This window comes from Lissotriton helveticus, chromosome 11 (genome assembly GCF_964261635.1).
Source record: "Lissotriton helveticus chromosome 11, aLisHel1.1, whole genome shotgun sequence".
Taxonomy (NCBI): domain Eukaryota; kingdom Metazoa; phylum Chordata; class Amphibia; order Caudata; family Salamandridae; genus Lissotriton; species Lissotriton helveticus.
In genome coordinates, this window is record NC_136072.1 from 15,547,421 (window position 1) to 15,562,169 (window position 14,749).

General features: G+C 40.9%; 1 protein-coding gene across 1 annotated transcript in view; it reads right to left on the minus strand.

The window, feature by feature from the left end:
• The window catches only part of LOC144791347 (uncharacterized), a 363,412-nt gene that overhangs the window by 258,035 nt on the left and 90,628 nt on the right, over positions 1–14,749 (minus strand). Inside the window, exons 14-19 of the mRNA XM_078666025.1 lie at positions 14,250–14,630; positions 11,850–12,133; positions 11,160–11,431; positions 5,730–5,780; positions 4,734–4,793; positions 4,030–4,274 (exon numbers count right to left, since the gene is read on the minus strand). Of these exons, the coding sequence (XP_078522151.1) occupies positions 4,030–4,274; positions 4,734–4,793; positions 5,730–5,780; positions 11,160–11,431; positions 11,850–12,133; positions 14,250–14,630 (1,293 nt within the window). The remainder of the gene's footprint in view (positions 1–4,029; positions 4,275–4,733; positions 4,794–5,729; positions 5,781–11,159; positions 11,432–11,849; positions 12,134–14,249; positions 14,631–14,749) is intronic.

The window sequence follows — 14,749 nt, forward strand, 5'->3', positions numbered from 1 at the left end:
ACAGTATTGCAGAACTGTTATGCTATAAATTATACCTTGTGATATTACCCAATTCACCGCCTAAACTTGTGCCCACAAGGTACAGACAGATTTCTACATTTCATTCATGAGTTCCCCTAGCTATATCATCTGGAAAAGCTGGTCCAAATGGCTGCCATACAGAGATTCCCTAAAAAATGTATTCTAATTCATCAAGTGAACAAAATGATTACACAAATTTCAAGATTAAAAAACAAATAATCAATACATTTTTTGATAATAAAATAACTATAGTTTGGATGTAAACGGGTAATCCTAAGAGATTATGTTTCTCTCCTAGTTCATTATTATTATTGAATAAGGAGATAAATAAACTAATTAGGAAACAATATCTTAATAGATCTGGGGAAAATGAGAGTCAGTTAGCCTTATTAAAAAGAAGGAGAGTTAGATTGAGATCTAAGTTAAAAAGAGAAAAAGAAGATTCTCTCTGGATTAAGTTAAGAGAGGCTTCGACTTATAATAAATCTAGAGAATTCTGGTCCATAATAAGGAAAGGATGTGGTTCAATAACAACCCCCACTCCAATTTCTATTGCGGAAGATGTCTGGACTCTATTTGTGACTACTTTATATGCTCCTAATAGTGCAATGGGGGATATATCGAATCTAGCCCTAAATAGTGAGCATAAAATAGTCCTCCCTACTGAGAAATCAATAGCTACCGTGATAAAGAGTATGCGCTCTTCCGGAGCTATGGGTCCAGACGAACTGCCCATGTCAATAATTAAGCAGGATGTTACTACCTGGAGTAGGATTCTTCTTCCAGTATTTCAAGCTTGTTTCACATCAAGAATAGTCCCCGAATCCTGGAGGGGAAGTATATTAATCCCGATATTTAAAAAGGGTGACCGGGAGAAGCCTTCTAATTATCGTCTAATAGCTTTATTAGACTCAATAGGAAAAAATTTCGCTAAATGACTGTTAATGTTAATAATGGACTGGGCAGAATTTAATAAGATTTTACCCATGGAACAAACAGGATTTCGTAAAGAGCATGGAACTCTAGACAACTTGACATTAGTGCAGGTGATTACTGACAAATATGTACGTGTTCGAGGTGGCGGCATATACGCAGCATTTATAGATTTCTCCACGGCGTTTGACAAGGTGGATCGCCCAACGCTGTGGAGAAAGCTGGCTGTATTGGGTATGCCAGGATATCTACTTGAATTAGTTAGGTCTCTACACTCGAACACATGGTGTAAGGTGCTACAAGGTGGAGAAAGGGGTCTCACTCAATCTATCCCCTCTCAGAATGGGCTAAAACAAGGGTGCATACTGGCGCCTATATTGTTCTCTCTATATACAGCTGACTTACCATCCTCTATTGCAGCTTGTGAGGGACTAGCTCCGACAATTGGAGGGTCAGCTATATCGATCCTAATGTATGCGGATGATATACTTGTTTTAGATTTGACCCCGAAGGGTCTATCTAATCGTCTACCTGCATTGAACCAATTTGCTGAAGCACATTACATGAAAATCAATATATTGAAAAGCAAAATCATGTGCATTTTTGGTAAGAAAAAATGTAGGTCTGGAAGTTTTACCTGGTCCATTGGCGGACAAAAACTCGAGGTGGTTAAAACCTATACCTTTTTAGGTAAAATAATATCAGCAAATCTTAGTGAGAACCCCCATATCGAACATAACTCACGCAAAGCGCTGGCCCATGGTATGGGATTATGTTCTTTGTACAATACTACCGGGAAGAGACACTTTTCTCTCTTTCTGGATGTATTTAGAGCAAAATTTCCCGCAACTCTACTATATGGAATTGAACTAGTGGAGCTGAAACAATGGGGATTTCTGCAAAAGATGGAAGGAAAGGTATTGAGAAAAATCTCATCTTTTAACAATGCATGTTCTATATCCTCTTGCAGGTTGGAATTCGGACTCCGAAGTTGTTGGGCACAGGGGTTGGTTGCTCTCGTAAGATGGGTAGCCAGTTTGGCCAGAGGTAAACCTGGTACCCTAAGAGAAGTTATTAAAAAGGAACTTCTGGGCAATTTTAACGAGTTCTCGTCAATAGTAAAAAACTTTAGAAAAGCAGTAGCTCTGCTAGAGTTGGATGAAAGCACTTTATTCTTGCTTTCACCCTCAGAACTAAAATCTAAACTAAAATGTACATCTTGGGAACTTTGTTATAGGTTGGATATACTTGCCCAACCTAGATCAAAAGAAAGGGAATCCCTGGTAAAAACATATATTCCAAAGCAGACTCAACAATATCTCGTTTGGAATATTCCCCATAGAGTCCGTAGATTATGGTACCTTTTACGACATGACTTGCTTCCACTTAATATTCTTTTAGCAAAATGGTATGGGGTATCTCCAATATGTAATTTCTGTAATAATGCTGTACAGGATCGTAATCACGTCTTGTTTATTTGTCCTGCATTGCGCCCATTGCGCCATAAATGGTTAAAACCAATCTGTTTACAATTGGGAATTACAAATGTAAAAATGTTCTTCTATGCACTTTACTCCCCCCCAAATGAAATGTTTTGTTCCAGAATTTTTAAATTTTTTAAAGGGTTTTTAGATATTTATTAATGATGTACGGGGAGATGTTGATGATTGCTTTACTCGCCGATAAGTAGTGTTTTCCTTTGTTGTATGTCGTTATTCACTTACTATCTTATTGTATAATGGTGTGTCTAATTTTATGTGGCCCTCGTTGAGAGCCAAAACATAATAAACTTTTTGACTATAGTTTGGATGTTCTATAGTCCACAGAGCTACCAACTGTTGACCCTCATCTTTGGACTGAAACTTCAGTCCCCGTTAAAGACAAATGGCTGATTTAGAGTTGGCTGGTCATTGAAAATACTTTGATTAATGAGCACTGGGTGAAGCACTGAAGAGGGAGAAGAGTCCATGAGTGGAATTTTCTCCACCATACTCCCCCATTGGTAGAGAAACAGTGGAAGCACTAGAATTTCCACCAATTGAGCACTCCCCTCAGACATCAGCGGATACTACAGTACACGCCTCTCTAAACCCAGGCGCCGAGCAGGGTCCTGAAGCCCCTGGATCCCGCACTCGGTGATGTCATGGACACTAAGGCAGAAATGAGGGGAACCAAAGGGAATCTAATCTTGAAGAAATGGCCAGACCAGCAAGAAAAGGTAATATTTACTAGAAAAATCAGGATGAAAAACAGAGAGAAATTTAGGAGAAAAAACCCGTCAAATAGAACACCAAAACTGGATGCACGGGTCTTCAAAATCGCTAGCGGACAGAAGGACTTAGTAATAATAAAAAGAAAGTGACCATGCAAATCACCAACGTGTGTAGGGCACTCATGACTAGACAGGTACAGTAACGGAACCTGGCAGCATAGGGAGCACAGGACCCATGTCAAATGTAAGGTGCTCCAGGAAAAAATAGAAAGTATACCAGTTTGACATGTATTTAATACCAAGAGGCCTATTCAAAGAGGTATCTGGAGTATGTAATGAAGTCATTAACTTCTCTTCAATGTCTTTGTGAACTGGCCCCAAAACAAGTCAAATGGTAATGAAATGGAACATTCTATGCAATTAGTACAAATGGAAGGGACTGGGTTTTCATTGCAAAACAATCATAAAGGTTTGTGCACAGGTAGGGAACCTAAACCTATGAGTGTTCTGTGAATGGGGTTAACAGTGAAGTCATCCATGATGAGGCGCTGTACCCAACACATCTGGATGCTTACACCTCCTCCTGAGCTGGTGCCTAGAACAGGTTGGTATGTCTATCTTTTTGTCGTGCGTGTGCCACCAGGTTGGCTTCCTGCCAAACATCAGGAGAGGCAGAAACGTGTGTTTGCATTGTTACACTTCCAGATGTTTTGTTTATGGCTACAGTTATCTTTATAATAAATAAGCAGCTGAGTATCTTTGTGGCATGTGTTAAAATTCTTTAATACACATTATGCCATGGGTTATTGCATTCACTTGATTGCTGTTCATGGGTTGACGATACAAGTAATACTAACACCTACCTTCACCACTTTCTGCTTCTCCAGGGTGACTCGGAGTCCATGCACCTCAACAATGACATACTTGACGTAGGAGACGTAGGTGTTGGTGCCCCGGTGCTCATTTGCGGCTTCAACGTTGAAGGGTGGTAGCGGGCTGCTGCTGTTGCAGAGTTTTGAGAGCGTGTACGTGCAGGTTCCCATAAACGTGTGGGCTTGCTTGTCAAAGGAGATGTAGTGAGGGTCGCTGTGCACACTACATGTTGCTTCTGAAAGAAGTCAACAATACATTTGAATATATATCATGAAAACATGTAACATAAATATTTAATTCTTCGCTCGGTGTCATGCTACCACGTGCCGTGTGAGATGTGCTGCGAAGTCCTGATGCCACTGTACGCAGTCTTGTGTTTTTTCAATGAATCTCAGCACATCAAACAATCAAGGATTAACTTTTCGAAGGATTTGTGTTTGTTTGTGGGGGACTTTATTGGTCAAATCATTGCTGACGATTTGCTTTCTGTACCTAATGAGATCATCTTTAGATAGGGAGATTACAACTTGATTGCGCTGCCCATGGAAGGTACGCAACATGATGCAGAACCTTTAACCACAAACCCCGAGAGTAAGGTAGAATGAGGTGAAAAGGACTCCTGTGAGTCAATATCTGGTGGACTTTGGTCCAGGTGAAGGTTTCTTTCTACCTGCCATGTGTCAAGATATATTACCTGTAATAACTGGTTTTGGAGTAATCACACTTGTTGACATAAAAGGTGTTGAGGTAACATCTGCAATATTTTAAGAGAGAAAAGAGAATCAACAGTTGTTGCATTGTAAACATCTGTCTTATAAAAAAAATTGGTAAATTATATATCTCACGAGTGACATGTGTTAGAATGCAGTAGAGACACTTTGTCTGAGGCCAACAGATTCATACGAGGACAGAAGATGGCTGGCAGAGCAGGAATCCTTAGTACACGCATTTACAATACTGATGGTTGTGGTAACAAGTTGTTCAATTCTCAAAAGTCAAGTTCATAAAGTCAGACAAATACTCCTGCTTGGCTTACATTTCTAACTTTAATGGGATTCACAAAGCATTGTGGGAATACTCTAGTGGGTCAACGTAGACCATAGATGTGCTGAATTATTCTATTGTGCTCACTTAAGCATATGGGTTTTCTACGAATATGTGATGATACAACGCGAGCATTTAGATCGTGGTACGTTACATTGCGGTTATTGCAATGCAAGTCGTTACAACGACTTGCGCTAGAGGTGCTGGCCTTAGGAATAGCATGATTTACTATTCCAACTCCAGTGTGTGTAACAGTAGGGAAGGTGTTAGAATAGTAAACCATACTATTCCTTAGTGTAGAGCGCCATCCAGCGCAAGTCGTTGTAACGACTTGCGTTGTAATTACCACGATGTAAATGTATCGCGGTGTAACGACCGCATTGTAAAGGTCTTTTCTCGTTTTCTACAGATAGAAAATTCTGCATGCAGAAACTATGCAGAGAAATGTAACTTTGTGTTTTATAAAAAACAATATTCACTGCAAGAAATATATTTTCGCAGAGTATAGTGCGTTCCCATACACCGCCATGTATACTTGGGGAGTTCCCTTCCTATCCTCTGGCTGAAAGGCACTATCAGAAAAACAGCTGTGAGTCCTTTCCAAATGCAAAAGATGCTGGTTAGCGTTTGAGTCCAGATGTCTTACCTGTAACAGCTGTCATCGTACTAGTCGGTGTTGATAGTGTTGAAGTAACATCTGCAAAGATTCAAGAGCGAAAAGAGAAATAACTGTTGTGAGACTTTGAAGGAACTGTGACAGTCACTGCATAAAAAGAAAGCATTGTTAACAAATAGATGAAGAAATACAACCATAGCTGAGCATAGAGTAGAGAAACTTCATCTGAGGGTGGCATAGAAAATTCTGCCTGACTCATCACAACTGGTGCTATCCTTGTCCAAACCAACATCTAGAGAGCTTGTTGAGTCTCAACTCCTTGGTCAAAGCTAAATTAATACCCAGCTTTTAAAATGAAGAAAAATGATTATGCTTAATGCAAATGTTTGTCATTTTTTAAGTTTTCGCAATAAAGATATCAAAGGGGCAGATACAAAAAAGGCAAAGCCAACATTAAAAGTCAGAACTTTATTCAGACTTTTATGGGATTCACAAAGAATCTAGAAGTACCCCTGAAAGTCTTCTTCATAGTTGATTTCTTAGAATACTCCCTTGATGCAGAGAAAAATGCAAGAGCAGGTATTTGTAAATATTTTTTTAACAAGTAACATTTTTCTCCCTGGAAAAGCCCCTTCGCATTCATCATATAAAACATGGAGGTTTAATACCGTTTCCCACATCACAACGTTTACCATCTCCCACTTGCACCGTAGTGACATCATAAGTTTCCAGACAAGCTCATCTTTAAAAGAATAAGCCAGGCAACAGGACTTCACTTCCCATCACTCATCAAAACAGGACACGACATCACTTGCTGGCCATCACCCGTATGCACAAGAATAGAGGACCTTGGTTTACCACCAAAACTATCTTTAAAGGAACGAGACAGGTAAAAGGATTTCATTTGCCTTCACCTATCTGAAAAGGAAGTGACCTCACTGCCTTTCCCATCATCATTCTGCACTGGAAGTGACATCACTGCCTGTCTTCTCCTTACTTTAGTCAATTCATCAGGACGTCTCACTGCCCGGTGTCCACGCAAAGGGTGAACACAGGCAGGGGCATTACCTGTTTAGACCTGTCAGTATTACGACTTGCTTTGGGAGCGAACCCCTGTTCCATTGAAACCTGCAAGGTAAGATATGATCTTGTGCCACACCCCGGACCCCATATGGACAATCCCAACATTAACACCCAGACTGAAACAACACAAAGACTCAGATAACATCCTCATAACATGTAGATTCAACCTTGTACATATCCCATTAACTACCACAAGATCCTCAAACTACAGAATACACATTCCAACTCATGGTCATTAACGCTTGCTCTGTACTGCTCCATGCACCAGTTATCACACACCTTCTCACCTATCAGAATCTTGACAAACTCTGTATCACAGAAACATGGTTCACCCCCACATCCTCACACAGCCGAGATGTCCTTGTTACCATAGGCTACAGCATCCATTGTGTGGACTGTGTCTATATGAAGGAAAGACGCCTAGCTGCCATTCCTAAGTCCTCCTGGTCCTACACCATAGGCAAGCAAGTGACACTCAACTCCATGGAGCTCCCGATATGCCATCAACAGGCCTCACAAGCAGAACAAACACTTCATTGATGAATCTTCAGATCTCCCCCACCTCATCTACCAAACACACCAACATCACCGTTGTGGGTGACTTCAACCTCCCAGAATGCAGAGTGTCAAAGGAAAAACCAAGAAACACCCTCCTCAACCTCATCTACTTACTCAATTTGTTACAACACATCACCCAGACAACACACACCAAAGGCCACATCTGTGTCCTCATCTTTTCAACAATATCAGCAATCCAATGTAAGCCACATGTACTCCAGGACTGCACCGACCACTTACCATCCCTATCTCACTGTGCTAACCATCTTCTTAATGACGCCTAATCAAGTTTCAGATCACATTTAAACACAGAGAAACTACCTCCTACATCTTAGTTCATGCCCTCCTGACCACAGATGATGACCCATTCCTTCAACACAGAGAAAGCTACCTCATACATCTTAGATGATTCCCCCTGACCACAGATGATGACCCGTTCCATCAACAAAGTCAGCCACCCAACCTTCATCCACACCCCGGAGTCTCGAATGGCATTCACTGGCAATATCCTTCACTGGGTGTCCTGCTCCGTCTGTTGCCACCACCAGTTTGTTCACATGGGCACCAACAGGTCACAACAGATCCTTTTCACCTGTGGAGGCCTCCAGGGTTCTGTATAGTCTCTTGTCACCTTCAGCCTTGACATAGAGCCTCAAAGGGCTCCACTCACACATAACACCAGAAAGATTCTCCAATATGTCAAGAATACACAACTCAATGTCTCCTCGGCTTCAGGCATCCAAAGTCTCAAACGATGTTTGCTCCTCATCCAGTCCTGGCTGTCCTGCGCCTACCTGGAAATCAACCTAATAAAGACAGAACTCCTGTTATGTGCCACAAACACCACGCAAGAAAGAGTAGAAACCAGGCTCAGTGACGTGAGCCTTGACAGGTTCAAACCCCAACTTTAAGGAATGCCAAGTCACTTGGATTTAACTTGGACATCAACCTCACCGTCAAGCATCATATGACCAAAAAACACAAAGACAGCTTGGTAACAGCTCCCTCTTCTAAAGTACAATAGGTTTTTCCAGAAACTGACTTCAGAACTGCTGTTCAAGCCTTCATACTCTTGCATCTGGATGAAGGGAATGCCCTGCTCCGTTGCCTCTCAGAAATCACTCTGGCAACTCTTATGAGCATTTTACAGCTTCAGAAACATCTCATCCAGTGCCAGAAGACATTTAAATAGATCACTCTCACCCTGATGCAAATCCATTGGCCACACTTACTGACTCGCACCATCTTCAAAACCACCAGCAACATGAACAAAGCCACCATGACCATTCACAAACTGCTGCCCACCCCCCAACACACACACACACGCACATTTCATGCAGACATGCTCACCATCTCTGATGGCTCTTAGCACACCATCAGACTGGCTACTCAGACTGGAGAATAAGACGTGTAAAATAGAAAAAACAAACCAGCAGCCCTTGCCCATCTGTGCACCCTGGATATGGAACAACATCCTGTATCCATAAGGACTGTTCCAATGCTGCTCCAATTTTGGAAAACATTTAAGACACACTACATCTACATCACAGTGCAGTAACAATCTTATAATCAGCAACCTCTCCTCTACTCTTTGACGGTAGGCTTGCCTGTGCCCCAGTGCAACGCCCACTTTCTCTTCTATCACTCCTGGACTGTATGCTTATCATTCACCCTGCTAAGTATAATGGGGTGACCCTGTAACCCTCAGAACCTGGGCGGGTAGTTATACAAACAATAATGGTTCTGTCGGAAGGGAATACCAAATGATACGGTATTCAAATTCTATTACTGCATTTATATGTCCCTGTTGGGGTACAAATGTGGTGGCACTTATACTTAAAAAAAAAAAACGACCCCATTGGTAGAGACAGTACATTTTTAGTCATGTACGTTCTTATTATTTCAAATTATTTTCAAACATTAGTTGTGCTGTCCAAACGACAAATGAACATATACAAAAAACCACAGAAATTTGTGAAGGACTGGTACACATTAAAACATACATATATAAATACGTGGTAGGTCAATTATTAAAGATTGTCAACTGTGAACACAATAGTCAAGTAGGCAAATCAATTCGTTTTTGTTCCTAACGGACTTTGTACAGTTGGATCTCAAGTTTGACGCACCAAACTTGAGATCCAAATGTACAAAGTCTGTTATCAACAAAAACGAATTGATTTGCCTACTTGACTATTGTGTTCACAGTTGACAATCTTTAATAATTGACCTACCACGTATTTATGTATGTATGTTTTAATGTGTACCAGTCCTTCACAAATTTCTGTGTTTTGTTTTGTATATGTTCATTTGTCGTTTGGACAGCACAACTGATGTTTGAAAATAATTTGAAATAATAAGAAAGTACATGACTTAAAATGTACTTTCTCTACCAATGGGGTCAGTGTTTTTGTTTTAAGTATAAGTGCCACCACATGTGTACCCCAACAGAAACATATTAATGGAGTAATTGAATTTGAATACCGTATCATTAGGTATTCCCTTCCGACAGAACCATTATTGTTTGTACCATTCACCCTGCACAACGCCCGCTTTCGTATCAGCTAGGTTTGCTCCACATACATACACAAATACATCCAATGGCACTTTTCATTTCAGAGGAGTAGTTTTGCTTGTGATCCCCAGTAGAAAGCTACATGCAAAACCATGTCAATCCTCAAACACTCCTGTGTTTGTGGGTGTTCAGTGTAGTTTGGAGAGATACCTTGATTAACAACATTTGGTGTGACAAATCTTCAAAGTCTCCAAATCTGTACAAAACCGTTATGTGATACTGAGTTTAACTAACACCTCAGTGTTTTGCTTACTTGGGGATTTTGTGCTAAATGAGTTTATTATCACTGAGTTACGGGTGTTAAGTTTGCTTTTTTACTTATTAAAAATGTGTTCCACAGTGCCAAAATGAATTAAAAGTTAATTAATAGCTCATTAGCCACCTCAGAGAGCTTTGACCCGTGTTTCCTCTTTATCTGGTAGAATCCATGAAAACATGATAAAACCCTACCATGGCACCAAAGTCCAGAGATGTGGGTTTGACACAACCCATCTCTTAGGGAACTGCTATCCCCCCTGAATCTGGAATTAAGCTAAAGTATTACACAAGTTGACATCTAACAACCCAGACGGATAAGCAGCACCACCCCCACCCCCATCACCTTGAGACCCTCACGGGTGAGTAGCCACGCTATACAAACCCCTGCTTGATTGAGAACCTTCTGAAAGAAGAATAAATAGAGGTGGCAACTGGAGGAATCAGAAATGTGTTGGTAACTAAAAGTACAAATGTTTGTATCATTAACAAACTATAATTTTATGACCATCATTAACACTATGGCACAAGATGAGCAAAGTTTGAAAATGACAATTCTATAGGTGCAAAAATACATGACTTCAGAGTATCATTTGCAATCAGCTGAATGGACAGATGTGTGTGATGCTGAACCATATATTTTTTTAATGTCAATTGGCTAACTTTATTCCATTGCAAATGTTGAAATCTCCCAGGTGCACTTGCCAACTAAAATACTTACAGGGTACAACAGTAAAGAAGGCAGTGTTAATTAAATACACAGCTTTCAAGATGTGTTGCCTGGAGACATCTTTGTGCAGTAATTTTTTCATGGCTTTGAAATACTGTCTCATGCCTATGGAACCTTTAACATGTTATGTTAAAGTAAAAGGCAAAAACCAATGATAAGTTGAACTTTGAGTTACATTGAAATGTTGTTCTCTCAAAGGAATCCTCTTGAGATAAGTGCACACATTATTAATTAGGCGGCGGGATCCACCGGCACTCACCGCAGATGGTGTCCTTCTTCCAATCTCCCAGGTCTACTCCTGCAGCTTTGCAGGCTTCTGCGTAGGACTCCAGGGCTCTGCAGAGCCACTCTGTGCTGCCCCCGTTGGCACACGCATCATAGACGCAGCTCTCAAAGTACGTCTCAGGAGGTATATGCGCATGGCAGGCAGCGAAGGGACCGCTCCCTGTGGTGAGGATCCTGCACTTCCCTTCGGATTCTTGCTGCAAGGGTGGTGAGCAGGTTACGGGTGGAGGCGGAGTTGAGCTGCAACTGTGAGGACAAAGGCAGACTGGTCATGAGTTGTAAACATTGATATAAAAGGTCTTGCCCAAAAAAGCTGATAGGAGCAGATAATACTATCTTCCAAATAGAGGTAGGTTTTCTTTTATAAGTATGGCCTGATTAAAACAAGATTTATTGAGAATTGTACAGATTTAACCTGTGCAGATAATATGATTCCATAACAGATGCTCATTCTCTGGATTAGTGATAAAGGAAAACTCACATAAGGGGTGAGATGCCTTGAGCCTGAGAACAGTAACAGGTACATAAAATGAATGATCTCACCCCTATCTTGGGCTGGTTTGCACTAAGAGGTATCCTTCATGGAATGAATATGGCCTGATGTTTCTCCTCGCTGTATCACCCTAACATTTACTGCTGTGGCTTTGTGTAAATAGCTACTCACGTCCATTCACTATCGGGCACTCTCCAGCTGTTTCCAAACTGATTGACATCTTGGACTACAACTCCATTCGGTGTCAAGAAGTCGTCCTGCGGGTTGTCCGAGTAGGTCCCACACAATCCACACAACACGCTTTTGTGGTATTCCTTCACTCTGACAAGGAGTTCCTGGTCACCGTCAAACTGAAGCTCAAGACCAAAGTTTGTGGTCACCGTCACGTAGGAGCCAAGAAGTGATATCGTCATGCCCGATACGGTGATAGGCAGAGCAGTTTTAATGTGATTAAGCTGAGTGAAAGCAAAACAAGGAAGAAGCTCATTTTATCATTTGTTCCAGGCGGAAACCCCTAATTATTTGTAGATGTTCTCTTATAAAATCGACTTACTTTTATTTTTTTTAATACATTTCAAACCACAGCAAACATAGGAATGCAGGTTTTAGTATAGTATGAGTAAATTATGCAGGTAAAACAGACATTTGCTTTGGTAACAATCACAACCTGTGTGTATGTTTTCTGTAATGTCTCACCAGGAACAATATGACTTGTTGTTTGTCTGAGTGCACACTCTGCTCACGGGATATTGACCACTCTTGAAGATGAATCAGTTCTGCTGCAAATGTTGTGTCAAATCTCTGTGTTTGCATTTCTTTTTATTATTCATTGAGGACAGAGAATTCATCTTTAAGGAAACCTGTTGTTACTCTCAGCAAGTTAATCAATATGATTTATATGTTTCCTACTCGGTAACCATAATTCATTCTACTTTGCCCTCAATTTCATGATCAAAGGTCTTCTGGGTGCTCTTAAATCTGCACATTCCATTCCATCTCAGGGCTTCTTGATATTCAAGTGTTCTACCTTACAATCCTTAACTGCACCAATCTTTTAATTGGTCACTTCTTCACCCACCTAGTCAACTTTTCCGCCCGTGCTACTGTAAAGTGTTTCCATTACTCAATGGAAAATGGATAAGAGGTGAACATGGAAGGCACTGCATAGCTCTTTCTAATTGAAATATAGCCATGTGTTTCCAATGCAGAGTGGCAGAAAGATAGTTTAATGTATTAAAAAACAAATATTTTCCTGTTTGGCGTGAACTCGGTAGCCAAGGAGATAACACTCGAAGATGCTATCCAGGTATTATCTCGGAATACGCTGCATCCTAATGTAGGTGTGGTGTACAGCAATTCATACAGTGATAAAATGACAAGACACTATTAAGATGAACACATTTCAATGATGTCACCCATATGGGTACTTGAAGCAATGAAATAAAATTCTTCAAAACATCAGGACACTAGGGGAAACTCATATTAGTGCTGGAGTCCAATTTTCTAGACCTTTAGGTCACAACAAAGGAAATTCCCTTTAGATCTTTGGTATCTCATGAAAATTCTCTCAGTATCTTCAGCCATCATGGACACCTCTTCTAGGTAGTACATCATGACAAAAATACAGCTCTAGGCACAGCTAGAAAACTTCACCTAACCATGCAACCAATGCCTGCAGTGGAACAAGCCAAATTTAGAACAGTATCAATATCAAGTTTTAAATGAAGAAAAGCATTTAGGAAAAGAGAAGAAGCCTCATGCTCCAATGTGTCTCATCATTTCAACTGAAACCTGGCTTCCAAAGAAGTCTCATCTACTCAAAGACACCTCGCCACAGCGTGACAACCTCGATGCCTCACTCTCCCAGGATTGCTTCTCTACTTCACCTCTGCTGCGCCTGTCCTCTACTCACAGGTGTCTTCTCTTCCTCACCCATATTACTTCAACGCTGCTTTGACGCCTAGTTGAAACCTCCTCCTGGCCTCCTCCACGCTAACATCTGTGCTCCACACTACGTGCTGTCGATAGATCTGTCTGTTGTATTTATATCTCTGCCCCAAACCCCAGGGTATAATTCAAACCCATGCTTACACACCGTTGTGCGTGCTTCGGCTTTAACTGCCACCTTACACCCGGGAATTAAATTATCTGTTACCTATGGAACGTACGTGATGTTTTCTGATACATACATATATCTAGGACGTGAATAAAAATAGCAATTTATCAGAATATTAATAATAATACCAACAACAACATGTTTACAGTATTGAATGAAACAAAATACAACCTAATGGACTCCCTTACAACCACAGCTTCCTATTTCCGCAAATGCAATGATGTATTAAATTATTATTTAACTCATGGTCCAGACTTAAAATTCACTCCTGGGTATGATGTAAAAAACTATTCTACCGATTGATGTTGAAGGCTCATCTCCAATCAATATCATCTCCTAACATATCTAATGACAACCATTGTTGGTAATATAGTAAGTTTTTCCTGAATATATTGTGATGTAATGTCAGAAATGAAGTTTTCAGATGAGTAACTGGTACATAAATTTATACTCACATAAACCAGTTTGTTCTTCCTCAGAGCGATATGATTCGAATTCACTGTTAGCGCGACTGAGTTCAGAGCGGTCCAGCTTGGGCTGCCGCGATGCTCGTTGCGGGTGGTAACACTGAATCTGGTTGAGGTGTACCCACAGGTCTCAGTCACTGTGTAGTTACAGGATCCCTGGAAGTGGTGAAGTCTCCCATCGAATGTTGTGTAGTGCGGATCTCCATAGATGTGGCAGGTGGCAGTGCTTGCTGGGTAGCAACCCCTGACGCCATTTTGAATCTTACAGATTTCATCACTCGTGCAGGCGATTGCAGAGCATTGCATGAGGTTATTCCCTTTACACTCACATCTTCTCTTACAATTCTCTTCGGTGAAGCTCTCTCCTTTCTGCAGGGATAGAAAAGAATATATCAAAGATTGTGTCGAGCCCGGCTCTCTGAGAATGCAGCATTTTATCCAATATCCCACAACTGTCTCAGGACCCGATGCATCACACTCTTTCGATT